This window comes from Triturus cristatus, chromosome 2_1 (genome assembly GCF_964204655.1).
Source record: "Triturus cristatus chromosome 2_1, aTriCri1.1, whole genome shotgun sequence".
Lineage (NCBI taxonomy): Eukaryota > Metazoa > Chordata > Amphibia > Caudata > Salamandridae > Triturus > Triturus cristatus.
This window is the reverse complement of record NC_140581.1, coordinates 876,636,374-876,657,677: the sequence shown is the minus strand read 5'-3', so window position 1 is coordinate 876,657,677 and position 21,304 is coordinate 876,636,374. Positions and strand designations below refer to the sequence as shown.

The 21,304-nt window shown below is 43.5% G+C and overlaps 1 protein-coding gene across 2 annotated transcripts in view; it reads left to right on the top strand.

Annotated features, from left to right (window-relative positions):
• The window catches only part of ZFAND5 (zinc finger AN1-type containing 5), a 36,606-nt gene extending 17,396 nt beyond the window's left edge, over positions 1-19,210 (top strand). For both annotated transcript variants that reach the window (XM_085633030.1, XM_085633031.1), the window contains exons 4-6: positions 5,910-6,010; positions 14,876-15,001; positions 17,868-19,210. In XM_085633030.1, coding sequence (XP_085489156.1) covers positions 5,910-6,010; positions 14,876-15,001; positions 17,868-18,016 — 376 coding nt within the window. In that variant the 3' untranslated portion in view covers positions 18,017-19,210. The remainder of the gene's footprint in view (positions 1-5,909; positions 6,011-14,875; positions 15,002-17,867) is intronic.
• The last annotated feature ends 2,094 nt before the right edge of the window (positions 19,211-21,304 follow it).

Sequence of the window (21,304 nt, the reverse complement as noted above, 5' to 3'; positions counted from 1 at the left end):
GACCATTACTACAGCAAGGCATTCTAAATATCTGGGTGTGGTACAGCCGTTACACAAGTAAAAGACCTTAAAAAGAAGGCAGCAGACATTACTTATGGGATTGGACAATTCAATTGCTTACTAAGTAGCACCTATGCTACCCCATCTTAAGAGTAACAAAGGCAACCTTAACCCCAGCCCTGCAGTATGATCATTTTGCTTATCCTGGCGCATTGGATGCTACCTTGGAGTTATGTCATATTGGCACAAAAAAAAACCTACTCCCAACTGTGACCTGTCCGACGCTCCAGATTGAGGCTAGGGCTAGTAAATCAATTGAGTGTAAGGCATCCATGTTAAAATATTACGTGAAGTGCAGGACGGCTCTCAAGAATTTAGTAAAAAGCCATTTGAAAACCATTTATGAAAATCCAGGCAACCCCATGGTCCAGCAATCTCGTTATTAAAGATTGTTGTTTCTGCCTTTGGGGATGGTGCAATCCCATATTCTGCATAGAAGACTGCCATTAACCAGAAAATAAAAGTGGTCTCCTGGGAACAGGATTTAATCACTGATTGCCGAGGGTTGGCGCTGCCTCTAAAGCAGGTCTTCAAACTTTTTTACTCTGAGCCCCCCTAAGGAAAATGTTTGGGGCTGGGGGGCCCTCTAAAACTTTATGGCAAGGATTGGGGGAGCGGGAGGGACATGACTGCATGCAGGGAGCGGGGCTTATGAGATTTCAGGAATACTTTTTCTGTGTCTTATGAACCACACTAAATATGAGACTTCTAAAACAGCAAATGCATCAAACAAAAACTATTGGTATCCCAAACAAACTGCTCCACGTAATTGGGGTTTTGTGAACCCCTCACACTCTTTGACCACTATGCAACAGCACCTGCTGCACTAATGATAACTGCAGACTTGAGTAGCAGGCTATCTCCTCTGCATCTTGTACCTCTCCCCCCGCCCCCTCCATGACAGATCATCACCTCGGTCCTAATGCTTGAAAGGAAAAGACGCTCCGATGCCCCTTTTTGAATGTAGACTGTTATAACTCTGATGCAGTGGGCCCCAGTCCTGCTGCATCTGCTTCCTTAATGATAACCAGCAGTGGCCACTTACACACTTGGCAGCAGTACCAGCTTCACTAATGAATGTCCCTTTTAAAAAAAAAAAAAATAAAAAAAAAACTTGTATTGTCCCCTTTGGGGTATCGCTCTAAAGAAGCTGTCTCTGGCCATTTGTAAACATAAAAATGAGCCCCCATACAGTGCTCCCTATTCTGTGGCGTCTTTCACTATCTATGAATCTCGCTCCTTTCCTCTGTCTCTTAGACCATTACTGTGATGCTCCAGGGATCGAGAGGATTGGAGCTCTGCATCTGAATTCAACCCTGCTGGCCTTCTACCTGCCACCCCATGGACTCTGCTTTCACAAAAAAACTGCCCCTGTATGGTTAATACTGACTTTGAGGTACCTCTGCCTGAAAGCGAAGGGTGTGATGGTAGTGCAGAAAGTTGAAAAAGAAACCAGCCTTCTTACCAGCCATTAATTGAGTCACTTAAAGCTCAGGCCACTGGATGTTTCTGCAGCATCAGCGTTTTCCACATAATTATCAGTTTACTGCATTTGCTCATCTGCAGATTTCCACAAAAAAATAGATTGTAGCTCAAACGGAACAAAAGCTACTTAAAGCCTGACGGGCAGTGGAAGGCCCTTTGCAAAGATTGACTGGTAATCTTGTAGTTGCTTTCTGCTGTATTTGGATGTTACGCTGGTACGAATGAGGTGAAATGTTTCCCCTTGACAGCCTTACTTTGATTTAAAATGACAAAATAATGAAGTAATACTAACCACAAAATGTGTCTCGCTGTGCCGCATAATTAACAATTTTTTTTTTTTGCTGCATAATTTAGTCCAACCTGCCGCATAATGTGGTCCTCTTCTGCTTAATAATTCCAGCGGCTCTACTTTCAGCTCCATGGTGGCAAACATTTATTCTTTTTGAGATGTAATGTAAGGGTGTTATCAGATGAGATCTGGAATAAACAAAAATGTCTATTAGATGCAGTTTGATCACTAAAGTATATTTTGTAAGACTTTTTTTTTAATTTTTTATCTCAATCGCTGCATCATTTTGCAGCAGCTAAGCTTTGAGCATTTAAATACGTTTTTAAAATAATGACTTGCATATTCATTGCTTTCTGCCACAGGCTGGTACGTCATAGCACTATAAACGCCAAACCCCCCACCTTCGCCCCCCCATATCTGCAAATTATGCAACAAATGATGGATTATTTGGCAAACGCGGGAACTCCATAACTATGCGCTGTGAGTGTGAAGTGAAGGATGAGGAGTGAGCATTTCCAGACACTTGAAGTAAATCAGAATGGTATTGACAGCGGCGTACAGTTTCAGATACAAGTTAAACTTTTGCGATTATGGCATTAATCGAGGGTGGAGGAAATAAAAAATGTGCTGATCCCGCAACAAACTTAGTCTTATGATTAGGGTTGCCAGATCATTATTTTGATGTCGACGGTACAAAAATGAACCATCACCAAAAGCTGTGTTTTCAGCACTTACCTGTGTGTACTTCGAACAGAAAATATAAATAGAAAGCACTTTTAATTGTGTTCTAAAGCGGCCTGAATGATTCATGATTGATAATTCAAGCGAAATAAGACCGAAAAGTCACATTACAAACCAATACATACTTTAATTTCTAACCTTATTTGGTGTCAAGACAAGGACTTTGCAGGCTCTTTAAACACATGGCTGGCATTTTTCTTTTGCCAGCCCTACTTTATAATCCTTTTCATTAAATGCATTCTCACACTAGTAAATGTAAAATGTAAGGACTAGGTAGGGGGGGCAGGGGGTACTGTAACAAGAAGAGGAAAAACTAACCTCTAACCAGTTTTCAAAGGTATGTAAATATGCAACTGGTCTTTAAAGACCTGTGAAACTCTGTTGTGCCAGAGAGACTCCGACACTGTCCAGCTGAGCCCATAGCTGCACACTCGCTGACCTCCGGCCTCACGGCACTCTGATCTCACTTAAAGGGTTTCCGACCAAATGAACAAAGCCTGGAAATGCAGCAAATGAACATCGCCGCACTTCCAGGCCATCTTCATTTACACGTACTTGCAGAGCTATTTGCGCCCCCCTGGGAACCAATCCGTCACCCCCACCCCCAGGGGCGCACACCCCACAGTTTGAAGACCTCTGCTCTAAAGGGTTCCTATCATGTTGGTAAACCACAAATATTTATTGGATTCCATCAATGCAGCTACTCGGTCTCAAATCCTTTTATGGGACTGTTTGCGCTACCAATAAGGGATTTTAACCCGTGCTGGGCCAGCTCGGATGTTGATGATAATTGCAGGTAATGCCAGAACTATCAATCGTGGTTTAATTTGTTATGCTGCTGTCCCGCTTTAGGTCCTCAAAGGCGACTACTGCTAAAGCTTTTATTTAAAAAAAGTTATGATAAGAGTACCTGTGCACAGGCTTTAATGGCAGATCACCTGTGGTGCTGAGAAGATGTGCTAAATTTGTGAACGTTTTAAACCAAACTTGATTAAATGTTCGGGCTACTGCCCTCACTTTTAAAACAATCAGACGTTCGTTACATTTGCAATATGTACTGAGCTACCTGCACAACAATTGGTGTGTTAGATCGGATTTGTACAATGGTGTTCTCCGGATAGAGGGTGCTTGTTTATCTGGTTAAAACCCTCTTAGAAAGAATGTCTGCAATATTATGTTGGGCGTATTGTTGGGTACCTTTTTGCATCTTACCCCATGGAGAGGGAGGTACTAGGAGGGCAGGCTGGAGGTAATAGGAGTGATTGTCCCAGTCAGCATTACGAACCAGAGGCTATACCAGAGGCACTAGTTGTGATGGTTCTAGTGAGCAATAACAACTTTGTCCTTCTATATTGTATCTTTTTAAAAAAAAAAATTTATTGGTGTATACTGAAAGGCATTAGGTGTCATTTCAGTTTCGTTCACCGCACTTCTCAAACCGCTCTGTGTATTCGTTGCCTACCTCGTATTTTGAACATCTTTTTACATGGACTATGAATTTTTAGTAGTTATGTTTTACCTTTATGGAAAATTGTAATTTTAGACTTGGTTAGACCTATGCACTCTGCACTTTAGATTGGGTACATTGTGCAGACTACCCCAAGAATGGAACTTTGCTAATCTTAACGATTTTGCAAATGTGGTGTATCTTGTTCTTTGACATGGTTATGGTTTTTTATTAACTCTTCAATAAACTTGTTACTTACTGTCAGGAGCCTACTAATTATATTGATCTACTCTCACTGAACCACCCGATCTGCTAATACCAAAGGGTACCCTCTCTAAATGACACCATTCCAGACCGATTAGGGACTCCATTTTGGCAGTTTCATTGGTTTGTTTCAACAGTGATTGCCTTTCATTAGTTAGTTTTTTCATCTCTAAAGTGCATTCTGGGACTTCACATTAAACCCACAACAAGCACAAAAAAATAAACTGTTAAAGTGCACACATTTAGACAATTGCGTCATTAAAACATTCAATATACATAATACAAAAGTTAATCAATTTCCTACAAGAAATAATCCAAAAATAACCAACAGATGAGAACTCAGTCACTATTGGGGGGCCTCTTACAGTAATAGTGCTTCTTCAAGCCTTGCTATAAAGTTCTTTGAAATCGCTGGATACGTTTTCCCTATAAAAAAAATAAAGACCAGACGAAAGACTTGATTCAGTTATTGTTTCATACCACCACAATATTGACAACTTTGATAAGATAACATAGCTGCCTTAATATATGCGTTGTCACCAAACGGAATCTGATTAAACCTAAATTTCATAAACCATCTTCATACAAGAGTACTCAGATTAGCCTAAATTGCATCTCACCACATTGTAGACATAGGCTCAACTTGAAGTCTTTTCTGTAAACAATGTGGTAAGTCCTGGTTAAAAGCTTTTGATTTTGGCCTATTAATTTAATGAAGCTTTTAAAGCACTACCGGACGATCAACAGTCAAAAGCGCTACTGAAATCCACAAAGGCTACATGTACCTTCATTTTCACATAACTTCACATACTTTTCACCGATGATATAAACACACTTTGATCTATTGTGAAGGAAGCCTGACTGTTAAGAGGCAATAACTGAGCAGCTTCTTCACAAGAAACGATATTATTTAATAAACATTTGGCAGAAATCTTCCCAGTAACTTTTAAGAGTGATTGGACAGTAATGTTTTTGAAGATTACGATTCCACATATATTACTACCTGAGGACTATATATGCCTTTAGGTATTAATCAACCCATGACTTTAGGATATCTGTCCATAAATGAGAATCTGCTTTATAAAGACCAGCTGGTTTTGAGACTTGTCATTCCTGCTTCTGGTAGCTGAGCATACAGACTCTTAACACTCTCCCCCACCCCCGTGAGCAACCTACCAGATTTCAGTTTGAAAAGTTCTGAAGTTCCTAAATTCCAGGAACAAAAGACTTATTGAATGTTTAATTGCTGTCATGGAAACAAGGCATGTTGTGATATGTGCAACTTTTACTATTCTAGTTTACAGCTTACCTGAGAGTTTATCAAGTTAATGTTTTGATGTTCTGCTGGACAGGCTCCAGTATTGCAGTTTTTCTTTCTGTTGGATCAAATGTTAACTGGTGGCAACAGGATGTCTGTATGGTATTGAACCCACTTTGTATTTTTATTTAAAATTTCATTGCGTGCCATACTTGATCAAGGGCTTTGATTTCATTTAACTGGAGCTTAATTATTGCGGAGGACATTTTGGGAGCTCTTGTTTAAAGATCAAGTTGCATTGAAATGGATTTGGTATCTTGTATTAAGCATACTTCTGTTTCTTTTCATTTTTTGGGCTGTTATAGAAGTGTACTTGGGTCTGCCTTGCCTGTTACGCAGCAAATGACTGAAATGAGCATTTCAAGAGATGAAAGTTTCACATCTGCAAAAGTGGAGTCTGAGCCAGGTATGCAATCATCATTTTATGGGGGGAAACTGTTTTTGCTTGTAATACTGTGGGGAGAGAATAAGGGTTACACTTCTGATGGATACATCTGCCAGTGGATTCCTCACCTTGTGAATATCCCTTGCGCCAGCAACATTCGGAAACTTTTGTAGCAGTCCACGCCGATGGGGTCGAAGATGACGTCACAGAGACACGGCTCCGCTCGCGACTCCGCTGACGTCACCGGCTCCATAAGAAGACCTCGTCGGCGTGATGACGTCAGTTCCCTTTTTTCCGCGCTGACGACGCCAACGGATTTCGGGAATCGTTGCTAGTAGCTTCACTTGTTACTTTGTGTCTTTTTCTGATTTCTCTGTTCCTCTTTGAAAAATGTCGACGAGAAAGTCTGGGTTCCAGCCTTGTCGTGAATGTGGCAAGCACATGTCTAACACCGACCCGCACGAAAATTGTGTTTGGTGTTTGTCTTCAGATCACGATGTGGAAGGCTGCTAGAGTTGTCGAAAGATTAGTTCGAAGGCGCTTAAAGAAAGAGAGGCGAAGCTTTTCATCGCCAGAATGAAGGAGAAAAGAGGAAGAAGGTCTGGATCCAGGTCTAGGTCGGCGTCCAAGTCGACTTCGGGGCATGCTTCAAAGAGTAAGAAGCATAAGAAGAAGAGGAGGCATTCCTCGCGTCATCACTCCGAGAAAGGTTCGGCTCCGAAGTCGAAGTCGCCTGTTCGTCGTCGTCTGTGTCTCCTTCTCCGGTCCCGGCTTCACCTCGGCTCCTTCTCCAGTGGCTGCTCCGGCTGAATCTCCGGTGCCAGTGTCATCCCCGACGCCGGTTCCATCTCCGGCTCCAGCAAGTGCTCCGACTCCGGTCCCGGATGATGATAGTCAGGCTCCGGGTGAGACTGTGACGCCGCTTGTTCCACCGTCGGCGCCGGCAGGCCCAAGTCCGGTGTTACCTGACCAGTATCCTGCTTTTCCTGGTCCAGGTCAAGACCCTACGCATTATCTGAATGCAATGTACGGGTTATTTTCAAGGGCCATGTATACCCCTGGGGGTCCGATGGGTCCAATGGCTTTCAATTTGGGAGTGCCGCAGGTCTACCCTGAGGCTCCGTTTATGCCCTTCTATCCAGAGACGCCGTCGTGGCAGCTACCGGCGCCATCGCCGCTTCCCTCTTCACCGGCGCCAACTCGACTTCGTTCGGCTCCGGCTGATCCGCGTTCACCGCCGCTGCCTGTGCCGTCGGATTCGATCACGGCGCCACCGACGCCGCAGGTTCGGATTCGTTCGAGAAGGGAAGCACCGAGTGGTGGATGCGAGACGCTTTCTGTTGGAAGAGGGTGAGTTGGCTGACTCTGACGGATGTGTTTGATGAATTAAAGGAGGCAAGTGGACTGGAATTGTCTCGAGTGGGAGATCACTCCACCATCGGATGAGCCACCTAAAGAAGCCGCGCCATATCATGCGGTGATTAGAAAAGCTGCAGAATTGTTGGATCTCCAATTGCCGACAACGGAATTTAAATCTAATCTTCTTACTGAGGTGTTGCATTCACCTGCTGCTGTCTCGGAGCCTTTGTTGCCTTTTAACAAAGCTATTATGGAACCTGTGCTGGAGGTATGGCGCAAACCTTTTTCAGCTCCTGCAGTTGCAAGGAGATATAGAGTGGCTCCAGGGGATCCTGAATTTTTAACTTCGCACCCTTCGCCTGAGAGCTTGGTGGTTCAGGCGGCTTGTTCGGGGCGATCTAAAGGGGCATTTCCTCAGGTTCCAGGAGACAGGGAGGCCAAGAAGGTGGACCAATCGGCCAAAAAGGTCTTCATCAGCCAGTATGGCTCTAAAGTCATCAAATGCAACGTGTTTGTTGGGGCGCTATATACATGCGCTTATGGACTCGGCAAAGAAGTTGGCACCGAAGCTGTCAGAAGAGGATAGGGCAGGCTTCAATGAAGTATTATCTGATGCCCAGGCGGCTGCTCGCCAAGTTATCCAAAGTGGTCTGGACACAGCTGACTCAGTTGCCAGAGTTATGGAGTCTTCGGTTGCCACCAGGAGGGGTGCGTGGCTGAAGTCTTCCGAATTCTCTTCTGATGTGCAGTCGACTTTATTGGACTTACCTTTTGATGGGTCAGGTTTGTTCGGGAAGAAGGCAGATGCTGCTCTCTAACGCTTTAAAGAAAGTAAGGCTACGGCTAGGTCGTTGGGCCTTCAATCCCAGCCGAGAGGAACTTTCAAAAGGTTTAGAGGTTTTGGAAGGGCAACTTTTCGCACTTATAGACCAAACCACCAGCAGCAACAGCAAGGTTCTTCGTCCAGGGGATACAGGGGAAGGATCAGGGGTCGCTCACGTGGCTGTCAACTCTCCTCCTCCTCTTCCTCAGCCCCTCCCACCACCGCAAAGCAGCCCTAGATCCAACATTCCGGATCATGCTGGTCCTGTGGGGGGCCGGCTTACCCATTTTCTGCAAGATTGGGAGTCTGTAACTACGGATCTCTGGGTTCTAGATCTTGTAGAAAATGGGTACGCCCTTCCCTTTCGGGAATTCCCTCCAAATTACCCTCCTTGCCAGGGAGCTTGCTCGGAGACCACCCTCTTTTCCTGCAGGAGGAAGTTCTGAAGCTGTTCCAAAAAGGTGCGATAGAGGTGGTTCCAGAGCGGGAGAGGGGTCAGGGATGCTACTCCCCGGTATTTTCTGATTCCGAAAAAGGACGGCAGATTGCGTCCGATATTGGACCTCAGAATCTTGAACTTTTACCTGAAGCAGGAGAAGTTCAAGATGCTCACTCTTGCGCAGGTTCTGCAGGCGCTGAATCAGGAAGATTGGATGGTGTCGCTCGACTTGCAGGATGCGTATTTCCACATCCCCATCCTGAAGTCGCACATGAAGTACCTCCGGTTTACTGTAGGGTCGCAACATTATCAGTTTGCGGTCCTCCCGTTTGGTCTTACTTCGGCACCTCGAGTCTTCAAAAAGGTGATGGCAGTGGTAGCAGTCGCCATGACCAAGTCATATTGATCGCCCCGGATTGGCCAAGAAGGGTGTGGTACACAGATCTTCTCCAGCTCTCCTCGTGCCCTCCGCTCCGTCTCCCTCTGAGGGCAGACCTCCTCTCGCAGTCTGAGGGGCAGGTTCTACACCCCCACCTCCAGAGCTTACACCTTCGTGCCTGGAGATTAAACGGGGCAACCTGAATTCTTTCTCTCTCCCGCCAGATGTGGTGGATGTTATTTTATCGGCCAGGCGACACTCCACCAAATCTATTTACTCGTATAGGTGGTCTAAATTTGTTCTCTGGTGTGGAGAGGTCCATTGATCCCTTGAAGGCTCGTCTAATATTCTACAGTTTGCCCTTTCTCTTGCTCAGCAAGGCTTTGCTGTGGCTACTGTGAAAGGATATTTGTCGGCTTTTCTTTGTTTGCCGGATCAGCCGTCGCTGTTTAGTCTCCTATTGTTCTTCGTTTTATAAAGGGCCTTACAAACAAGTTTCCTCCTACTCCCTTTATTGTGCCTCAATGGGACTTGAACCTTGTCTTAACCGATCTCATGGGTTCTCCCTTCGAGCCCTTACACAAGTGTCCCCTGAGGCTCTTGTCTTTTTAAGACAGTATTCCTCGTTGCAATCACCTCGGCAAGGAGGGTAAGTGAGCTTCAAGCTCGAAGTTCGAAACCCCCATTCTTGACCATTCATGCTGAACGAATGGTACTCAGGACCAGGGCTGCGTTTTTGCCTATGGTGGTAACGCCCTTCCATCTGGGCCAGTCCATTACCCTGCCTTTTATCCTCCCCACCCACCCTTCCAAGGAGTAGGAGAGGCTTCACCGCTTGGACCCTAAGAGGGCGGTGAGCTTTTACCTGGACAGGACAAAAGACTACAGGATTGATGACCAGCTCTTTGTGGGCTTTGCTGGCTGCAGAAAGGGTCGTGCGGTGCACAAGCGCACCCTTTCCAGATGGATTGTACTATGCATCAAGATCTGCTACTCTCTAGCTGGTAAGGAGCCTCTGGAGGGTTTGAGGGCTCATTCTACCAGGGCAAAGTCTTCTACATATATTATTGCTTGGACACCGAGGTGAGGAGGGACGGACATTTTGCTTGTTCCGTCCTTCAGGATTTTCTGGTATAGGGGGATGGACACCCTCCTCCGGGAGTGGGGACTGCTGTGGAATCTATTCACAAGGTGAGGAATCCACTGGCAGATGTATCCATCAGAAGAACAAGTTACTTACCTTCGGTAACGCTTTTTCTGGTGGATACAGTATCTGCCTGTGGATTCCTCACTGACCCACCCGCCTCCCCGTTGTCCATCCTTCTATACCGGTATTTCTATGCCTGTAATTCTGTTGATGGGTTTTCAAATCTGTTTATCACTGTCAAAGGCATTATGTTATTTCTTGTGCTTTGTTGTTTATTTTCCACACTTGAGTGTGTTGATATGCATATTGTGTACTGTGTATACATTGCTGTCAGTCCGTCCGTGTGCCTCGAAGGCACGGAAAAAAGGGGCGGAACTGACGTCATCACGCCGACTAGGTCTTCTTATGGAGCCGGTGACGTCAGCGGAGTCGCGAGCGGAGCCGTGTCCCGGTGACGTCATCTTCGACCCCATCGGCGTGGACTGCTACAAAAGTTTCCGAATGTTGCTGGCGCAAGGGATATTCACAAGGTGAGGAATCCACAGGCAGATACTGTATCCACCAGAAAAAGCGTTACCGAAGGTAAGTAACTTGTTCATCAGTGACATTTATGAGAATTGATGTTTATTTAACTGGTTATGAGACCAGATTGTCCGAAGTGTTGTGTGATCCTATTACACTAAGGTGCACAGTGAAATTTGATGAGCTGTAGAAAATTGTTCTGATCATGGGTTGGGTCATGTAAAATGGGAACTGGGAATCACCATCCTAGGTGCATAGTTTGTCTGTCCCGAATAGTTGCCATTGCACTAACTTGCCACCTCGTAGAGTGCTCCTATTTCGTTTTCAGCATGTTTAGGTGTTGGTGTCAATTTGAGTTGCATAGGCAGTGGAGTGTTTGGTTGGGAGTGCCCATCTATAGTAAATGGATAATGCAAGATGGAAACGTTAAATAGGCTGAGCTGGGCTCCTACCCGCAGTGTTGCGTACATCTGAAAATACTTGTGGAGCACAAGTTGTATATCTAGCTGCTAATTCAGGGGAGTGGAGCTAAAGCTGCCTTTAATATTACAACTCCCTGAATCAAAAAGCTGATGGTTGTCAGTCTTTCACAGAGTTGAACTGTCCGAACAAGTGCTCTCCTAAGCACTCCTCATGAGCAGAAGTTTCCTCCGTTTGTAGCCAGTTAGGAATCAGAAGTGAGTTCTGATCTTAAATTGTGAAGATTTGTGCTTTCAATAGGACACACATTTACATTCTCTCCCATATCCATGTAAAGGTTAGATGCCAGGTGTTTTTTTTTTTTTTTTTTTGGTAGAGGTGGGCTTCAGTAGTTTCAGTTCTGTATCTGACTTGGCTCTGAATTGTATTCTAGAATGTGTGGTTCTGTGTACCAAGGAGCCCAGTTTAGGATTTCATAATGTTTAAATAGGAATGATTTAATGGGAATGATTTAATGTTTCGCATGTGCAAGCCTCGCTCGGTCGAGTAATTCAGTGTTCATTTATATTCCATTTAGTAGATTACTCTGCAAGTAAGTGAACATGGGACACAGGGGTACAACACAATAGTTTGGTATGGTTAATGCTCCCTGCACATTACTATGGTGTCCTGGGGAGCACATTCAATCCTGGCAGGGCACACTCAGTTATTCCTTCTGAAGTGAATACATTTAGTCCCTTAACTGACTGAAATATCTTAATTTCATTCTTGGCATGTATTGGCTCTTTCCATTTGGAAAAAAACTCATGTGGTTGTCCTTTTTGTCCTATATAGGATGGCAAAAGACATTGGCTATCATAGGTTCTCGTTTGGACTAGACTAATCCAGTATATCTTTGCCCTCGTGGTTTAAATGCTCTGTTCGAGTCCCAGTCAAGACGCTAGACTTGATGACAGTTACCACTCTGTTCACTTAAACTTTCTCCCACTGACGCAAGTGAATTGCAGCAGTTAGACAGCATTATATTTAAAGTAGTATGCATCATACTTTGTTGATGTGCCCCTCCTTTGACCTGTATCTGTTGTAAGCTCTCACAACCTGCTGTAAGCTCTCACAACCTGCAAGGACTCTTAAGTGAAGCTGAAGGTACCTACATTAAAACACTCGGCGAGGAGGGTGCATTCTTAATGTTCAGACACCTGTTCTGTGATGTAACATTCTATTAGTGGAATTTCTAGAGTGCATGGCTATCCAGAAGGGCTAACCAGCTTCAGGTACCCAAAGATTGGGTTTTGTCGATCAGGACTGATTTTTAAGTTTCCTGGATTTTTGTTCTGTTTCAGTTTTCATTAAGTGATGTGGGGAGCGCGTTTCAGAGCTGGGGCGGAAGGAAGTCAAAGGAGCTTCCTTCAGTGTTAGCTGTATCTTTTATCTTTGCAATCAGCTGCTGGTTGTTGTGCAGCATTCTTGATGTATTATAGGGTGCAAGAAGACTCTGATTTAGCTTTGGGCCCATTTTGTACATTGCTCTGAGCTAAGCCCAGTGCTTCAAAATGTAATCTTTTAAGCACTGGCAGCCAATGCAGGCTTGCCATAGCTGTAGTTGCAGATTGGCGTTTGGGGGTTTTCATCGGTATGCGGGCAGTGGCATTCTGGGTAACTTGTAGTGGTGTGTTTGTTTATTTTTTTTAAAAAGTGCGCCTTGGGGCTTTCTCCGGTATAGGGAGTTATCATAGTCGTGAAAAGACTAATCCGTGAACCACTATTCTACATGGTGCTTCAGGTAGACATCGCGGAAACATTCTCAATGTCTGAGCAGGCCAAAGCAGGTTTTATTTTATTTTTATTTTAAATTTTTGGGGGGGGGCTTGAGTTGGATTTTGCGACTAGTTGACTGCGTAGAAAGTCTGGTCAGTTAATCTCCATTCACCTCGTGGAGTTATGTTCCATCGCCGTAGCCCGACCCCCGACCCCCCCCCCCCCACCCCCCCCCCCCCCCCTGTTTATATTCAGGCAGCTTGCTGCCATCCAGCCAACTAATTGTTTCAGGCAATGGTTTAGTTGGATAGCAGACTTGTCAGTCTGTGATGAATGTGAGATTATCTATGTATCATCCACTCAGAATATTGAAAAGCCACGACCCTTTCTGGCCTCTGTCAGGGATGTGACATGCAGGTTGGGGAGGAACCCTGAGGCAACCTGAATTTTAGGAAATGAATTTTTGATTGTATGGCTCCGTCACACTTGTAATTGTTTTATTTTGGCGGAGGTAAGCAATCTTAGTAGTGCTCAGGATATACCTGCTTCTTTCAGCATTTTGCCTAACACCGGATGAGACTGTCAAAAGCTGTGCTCCAATCCAAGAGGATCAAGGCCGCTAACACTCCCTTTTCCAAGATCCCTTTAAGTTCCTCCATGACTGCTAGCACAGCGGGCTCAGTGCTGCTGACTGGTCTAAATCATGTCTGAGATGTAAAATATAATTTGCTTCCAGGTATAAGGAAAGATTTTTGCTAATATGGTGTCTTATATTTTGCACGGTCTTGGTAGCAGGGTGATGGAGCAGTAAGTCCCATATTTTAAGGGATCGGCCAATGGCTTTTTTTTTCTTCTTCTTTTTTTTTTTTCTTCCCAGTGGCCCAACTACTGCATGCTTCCAAGCTGATGGAACCATCCCTGACTCGAGTGACAAATTAAACATGTCATTCAATGTAGCCATCACTGTTTTTCCACCTTTAAGCGTAATGTCTGGAGAGGCTGAAACCAGTTGGGAATCCCGATTTTCAGAGATTTTCTTTTTGTGATCTGACAATATGAGCTCTTTGGGGCCCTTATCATATCCGTTATTTTTGGAAAATATTCAATCTAGTAGATGGCCATGCTTATAACATTGTTCAGTCCGATCCTGATCACTTTTGAGTTTATTTTTTTTTGGCCTTTTTTCTAATTGAGATTTTTATTTTATTTTTCTCCCTCCCTGGGCGGGAAAAAACTAGGACCATGGCTATAAACATAGATTCTTTGTGCTAGGTCTTATGGCCAGATGGGGGGGGGGGGGGGATGAAATTTGTCTTGTGTACTGAATATGCCATGCTCTTTGTTTTGTAGGTATTTGCTGCTGTTCAGGTTGGTTTTTGCGTAGGTGGTGATTTTGAATGATGCTCCTCCCCACTCACATTTGGTTACTGTGGTGTTTTTTTAAATCTGTATGGTGTCTAGTGACTTACACATGACTTTGCTTGGTCTCGCTGTTTTGTTGGAGACAAAAAACAAATTAAACCTTTGTCAGAAGCCTCTATATGAAAATTCAATGATTCATGTAATCCCTGTTCAATTGAACTAGCAAGACTCTTAGTTCTTGGTTTTGAGATGAGGTGATTGAGTATTCTTAATTCTCGCATTCCCATCTGTGATAATTTTACTTTGAAGTTGAAATTGTTGTCATGCACCTTGTAACGTTTGGTTTTAGTTAATGTAAGGGAGAGGGCTTTGAGCACCTATTTCGTGGATTAAATCTTGTGACTTTGTGTCTTAGTTTTTTTTCTAAAAATCTGAGTCGTCCTTTATTCATTGTAAATTGGGTGATGGGCTGCAGTTGAAATATTTATGGCTAATCTACCATCTGTACAAGTAACACAATCGCAATTTGGAAATTGTTTACCTTAAAATTACATTTAATTGCTAGTTATTTTGCTAAAATATTCTAATCCATTTGAACGTTTTGTTTTTTTTTTTTTTTTTTTTTTGTTTTTTTGGCATAAATCTAATTTCTTTTTCCCCCCCCTCTAAATCTTCAGTTGTAACGCAACCAAGTCCATCAGTATCCCAACCATACGTTACACAGAGCGAAGAAAAGTCTCCAGAGTTGCCTAAACCAAAGAAAAACAGATGTTTTATGTGTAGAAAGAAGATCGGCCTTACAGGTAATTTAACTGTTTGCATCTGTTAATTGTTAGTACTTGACAACGGGTAAGTGGGGAGACTGTAATAATCCTTCTGCCACAGTATTTTGCCTGACTCCTTATTCTCACTGGCTCTTCAGTGAAACTTGGGTTGTAAGGAGTCAACCTACCATTTGTTGCTCCTCATCTCCCCCTTCATTAGGGGCTGTGCATCTTTCGCCTGTGATTTGTTCAACGACTTGGCAAGAGTTTTGCTGCGTTTGCACATTTGGGACCTCCAGGACTTGTAGTAGGAACCTTCCAGTAAACTGTCAGGTGCAAGCTTGGACTCCAAACGTCACTAACACAACTGCTAATATGCAGTTATTCGGAGAGAGTGAAGCATTACCTGCTGCTGGTCCTACAGACTATGTTCTGCTGAGCGTTTTCTTTATTCCATAGCTTCCCACTGTCCTCGAAACTGGTGCGCAAAGGCTCTGGATATCGTGCTTTCTTAAAAGATGGAAACAAGATTCGTATGACCAAAAGAGTCTAGGCAACACAGGAGGGTACTACCTTGCATAGCTATGCCTGTATAAGAAAGTTGCAGGTATTGGCCGTTTTTAGTTTATTTTCCCTATTGAGTTTATTTGAGGAATGGGGTAGCGAGACCCTTGACTGTTAATCTTGCTGAAAGATCAGTTTAGATTTGAGAACTATATATACATTTTGCCTCCTGAGGTAATTCTTTTTTCCCCACCATCTGGAAACAGCATTGGCAAAGCCAGTAGGTCTTGCCTATGAGACCTATTGGCTTTGCCCATACCTTTTGGCGATAGTGTACAGCACCAGGCTTTTTCCTAATGCTGTGCAGCATGGCCCAAAAATAAATTGAAAATTAGATGGCACTGCTGGAAGTCTTCGTTCCACTGGCATGCACATGCAATATTTACATGCATGTGTCAGAATGCCCACGGATTGACACAAGTGCAATTTGCTTAATTTTTAATGCCAAGTTGATCGGCGCCATTCGGATTTTTTTTTCTTCATAGACATTTAAGAATGCAGATGTTGGGTGTAACCGGAGCGAATGAGGCAAGCGGGGGGGGGGCAAGCCTCACAGGAGAGCAACATGGGTGGGGGGAGTTTAAAGGGGGTTGGAGGGGTAAGCGCACATTGAGAACACTGACTGCAACAGCTGGGAAGATGCATGGAGGGATAGAGAACATGGAGTGCAGTGTTTTTTTGGGGCGGGGGGAGAAGCGGGGTGCATGGCCGAGTCCCATTGGGACATGAGGATCACGGCATGGGTAGGACAGCGAAGGGCATCTGGCAGAAGCTCACGGGAAGGACTGGTGGAAAACACATGTTTTCCTTTAGTGCTTAACCAAAAAGAAAATTCCATAACTGAACAGGGGATGGATGTATGGGTGCGAGATAGAGATGTCACTCAAAGGATTTGGAGCCAGGGAAACCTGTGGGAGTGGCAGAGCATCAGTCACTGGTTACCACAATCTGCCTTCGTTGGATTACTTTGTTAGATAATATTAATGTTGGTTTAAGGAGTATCTGCGTCTTGACCTTATTTGATGGCTGCTTCTGTCAGTCAGGCGTTAGTCTTATTACTTGGGTGTCTTGAGAGAACCATACCTTGACTCCAGGGTTGCGCGTTTTACAAGTTTTGTCAAAGTATTGCTGCATTGGTTTTACTCTGAACCCCTTTGTGGGGTGCAGAAACACCTTTTCGAACTATCAACACTACATGTGGGGGCATGGTTGACGGAGTGCATGTGTTGTGGTCGTACTTGGGAAGCAGTTTGCTATTGTGACCAGCGATACTCTTAGAACTCGGAGCTTCATTCCTACCAGTGTGGTGGGCTGTGTGGCATGCACACAATAGTAAATGACACATACTACTACACATACTATGCCAGAGGGGTGTTCTGCTTGTACACAAGAAAAGGGGATGAGTTAATGGCGACGGTCTAGTAATCCAATTGGGCAAAAATGGATTTGATGACATGAAATAGCCATGCACATTTTAAAGCACCCTTTTAAAGGTTGATGTGCACTGCTGGGGTGAACTCTAGTGAGGTCCATGCTCCAACACTGGCTGGACTGTCATCTGCACATGCGAGAGACCAAATTCTTGGTAGGGTGCTCCCCCTAACCGCTAAAGAACAAATTTGCCCTTCTCCACTACACTTATTTCTTTGCCCCTATTAAGCCATTACTATTTTTTTTTTTTTTTTTTTTTTTTTTAGCTCAGAGAATCCACCATGTTAGATCCTCCAAGGCAACTTTACCTCATTATCTAGTGCTGCATTTACAACACCTAAATGTGACAATAGGTGTCGCATTTACAAATCTCTCGTAAATGTTAGACTTAATGCTTTGGAAATGCTTGTGGCGTTTTTTTTTTTTGGGGGGGGGTGGCCTTATAGTTCTCATTTTGTTCATTCTGAGCGCTGTTTTTCTAACCTTATCACGCAGTCATTCCCCTTAATAGAACTCTGCATACATGTGAGGGTAATGGTCATCAGCCCAGCCTCAAACCTCATATGCTTATTGCACATCTATAAGCTAGGAACGAGGCGACCGGGCTATTTACAGCTAAAAACATCAGCGAATTTGCAGCAGTGGCTGGATAAAGTGGTGGCCCTAGGCCCTACTGGGTCTGCTGCCACGGTCCAGTTGTACAAGGATTTAATTCGGGCTTGGCGGTGAATGAAAGAAGCTGTGTTCAAGCTTTGTTTTTAGCTTGATTAACACTCCTCGCTCTTAATTCCTTTACTTTTAGTGGCTTTATTTTGCACTGTACAACCTCAGTGTTGCAACATCTCTGAAGTTATATATTTTTTTGTTGTTGTAGGATGTCTGACCAGTTATTTGTTTTATCCCCCAATAGGATTTGACTGCCGTTGTGGTAACTTATTTTGTGGACTTCACCGTTACTCGGACAAGCATAACTGCCCCTATGACTACAAGGCAGAAGCTGCAGCAAAAATCAGAAAAGAAAATCCAGTTGTTGTGGCTGAAAAGATTCAAAGAATATAAAGTTGCTACTTATGAAGAGACTCTGTTTTATTTTAATAGTTCTTAGGATGACATTAAAGAGCAGATGCATGGCCATTTTCCTTTTGATGTTCACTTTTGTTTTTTCTTTAGTCAATTTTTAGGATGTATGTATGTTACAGGCAGATTTGAAGAGATGCAGCCCAGTTCTTAATATTCCCTCAGCCCCATGCATTGCCTGCAGAATAAATGGATTGTTGGGTAACTTCCAATTTTCATTGTTTGCGTGCCAAAAGAAATGTGTGCAACAGTTAACTGTAACTTGGTTCATGTGCCTGTAATCAAAATTGATGCACTGCAAACTTTAGTTTGTCATCGTACATGGCATTAGAAGCAGAATGCAGTGTTATACCTGAGTGCCGCAGGACCGCCATTGTATAATGGTTCTATGAATTTCCTACTGACTCAAAGCTGCATAATCTTTACCAACTTAAATTAAGTTGGTGGGTGTCTGTTGAAGCTTGCCATTTGGCTTCCCACTCTGCATATATTGGTTGTCTTGCTAGTACAATTCCTCCGTAGAGTAAGCGCTGCGGCATTGATGGTAGCTTCAGCTGTTGAATTAAGTGGGCATGTGATGTGCACTGACAAACTAATCTCAAACGGCTATTAAATAAATTTCATCTTTTGTTTGTGAACAGGTGACATATATTCTTTTTTAAACTGTGAAACAATTGGTATACCAAGGCTGCTGTTAAGTGGTTCTTTGAGGATGCTTAATCATTTTAACTGTTCTTGGGTGTAGGACTGTAGTGTTCTTGGGTGTATTGCATGGGCTGCATCTTGTACAAAACTCTAGAAAAGGCAGTATACTTCACTGATGCTTGTCTGGTATCACTTCTGTGTTCTAATGGAAGGTTTTCTTGTGATGTATGAAAGTTTGTGGGTTTTTATATATAAACATGTACAACTTTAGAGTAGTATTGTGGTAATGCCTGTTCTAATTTGTAAATAGTTATGTACAAAAGTCTTTACTTTATGATTTTACTCCAGTGTTCAGTCCTAGTTTTACTTAAAGGCATCAAGCTTTTTTGCTTTAAAACTTATGTACTTAAGTTCTCAGTTCTTAGATATGCAAACATGTACAGATAGTTAATATTTATGTATTGCACATAATCATGCTGTTCAGCATTTACCCTATATTGTATTATGTAAATAAAATTATGTACAGATGGATTTGTTTGTTGAATGGTTTACTTTTTTCTTTTGATCCAGATTTGTTGCACGACTTTAATTTGATTTTATGTAACCTCCCTTTTTTTCATTGCGAATGCATTATTTAGTGCATAAACCCCTTAACTTGATTTGCAAACTGACATTCTCTACATGAACAGAACATTTTGGGCCGCTGCCTCTTCTGCTTTGTCAGATACTCTGTGATGCCGGTTTCCTGTACAGCGGACTAGTAGTACTGCAACAGTCTGTCTTGTCACTTAAATTGTTTAATTTGCTGTATGTTTAATATAATCCTTTTGCTGTACTACAGAACGTACAAGGGGTTTCAGGTTTACATTTTAAGTAAGTTCTCAGAGTGGACTTGGGGTGTGGTTTGGAGAGACCATGTCAGCATCCACAAGAAGACAAGCTTGTTCCACAGCAAGTTGAACAAATTGATTCTGCAGTGGCTCTTGTAATCCTTCAGTTGTATAAGCAAGCTGAAATTGCTCCTAGGTGAAGTTTTATATGGGTTGTTTCAACAAATGTTAATGTATTAAGCAACAAATATGCTTGGTACATGCTGCTTGATCTTGAGTAACATCCAGCAAGAACTTTTCTGCTTGGCTGGTCTGGAGGACAGGTAGCGCACATTCACTTAGCCCCTTCCTACTTGAAAACGCATGTTTGCTATAATTTCTATGCCCTTACACAACTGTAACTTAGATTTGCACCCAAGTATTGCCATCAACTGTAAGAAATAGGAGTGTTCGTTGAGAGGGGTATGTAGCCCACCAAGTAGTCCTCACAGTCCTTGTTGGGGTGAACCTCAAGTCAGTTAATCAACCTGAGCTCAACCTCTGGTAGCTGTGCAGTGCAGACAGGCTTAACTTGTAGGCCAGGAGTAAAGTATTTAAAGTAATGAAGTCGCAAAACAAAAAAATCCCAAATTAAAATTACGTTTAAACTCTTGTCCCGTAAGGGGAACTAGAGATGCAAATTTGTATTAAGTAGGAATATTGCCAAGAAGCCCGAAGTGCCAATGATGGTGCTCGTGATGAACCTATGCACAATATGAGACTTGTAGTGATGGAACGCGGGTCAGATAAACCAACCTGGGGGGGCGCTGGGCTAGAGATCAAACGGAGACCAACATTTGTGTGCTGTCCAAATCATTTGCCACTGGTCCGCTCTCTCGTTGTAGGAAAGGGCTCTTGTAGGTTGTATCTATGTAGCTACACAGATAAGCACTTTGACCCTTTTGAGTTTGTGTTTGGTAATGGAGGGCGCAGCAGGTGCTAGCCTTCGGGGCTCCTCTCATATCGTATACAGCAGGTCCAGTCTTCTGTTCTTCCTCTGGTCCAGCAGTGTTCTGAAGTGGGTCCCTGGAGATGCCACATTTATTCCTGACCTGAGCCAGTGGGTAGGAGTAACTCTTGGGCATGCCTAACGGGGGGGGAAAAAAGTGCCTGGGGCCAGCCCTACCCAATTTGGGCACTTAATCCTAGTGTCCGCTCAAATCCAACACTAAATTCTAGTTTGAAGCAGCTACTGTACCCTCAGTAAAACCCAGAAGTCTGGTAAAACAAAATAGGGGTTTTACAGCAACAAGACAGTGGGTACACATGCAGTGTCTTGGCGTTCTTTCCCTTCAAGTGTGCCTTAAGTGTTGTATGTAAATGCAGCAGTCCTGTAAAGCAAGTTTTGACACGAAAGTCAAAAAGCATTTAGACCCATTCAGGGTGGCCTGTCCTTCGCACTTGACCTATTGTGTGGCTCCTGGGAGGAATTTCACACCTATTCAAATGCTAATTACTTTCTGGGGCATGTAGGAAAATGCATGCAAATTGGCCCCCAGAAACTCTAGGCTGGGAAGAAGTAATGTTCTGGAAGTTACTTTTCCTTAATACTTAGCAGACTTGAACATTGAGTGTGTGGGTGTGGTTTTTATTTTTATTTTATTTACACTTTAACTCTTAAGATCTTAGGTTTTTCTGCCTAGTCCTAGTGCCAAGATGCACTTTAAGGAGTGTAATCTGTACTGTGGTTTCTTACATAGGACTGCTTGGCTTGCCATAGTGAAAAACAGCTTGTGTGCTAGTCAATCTACTGCAG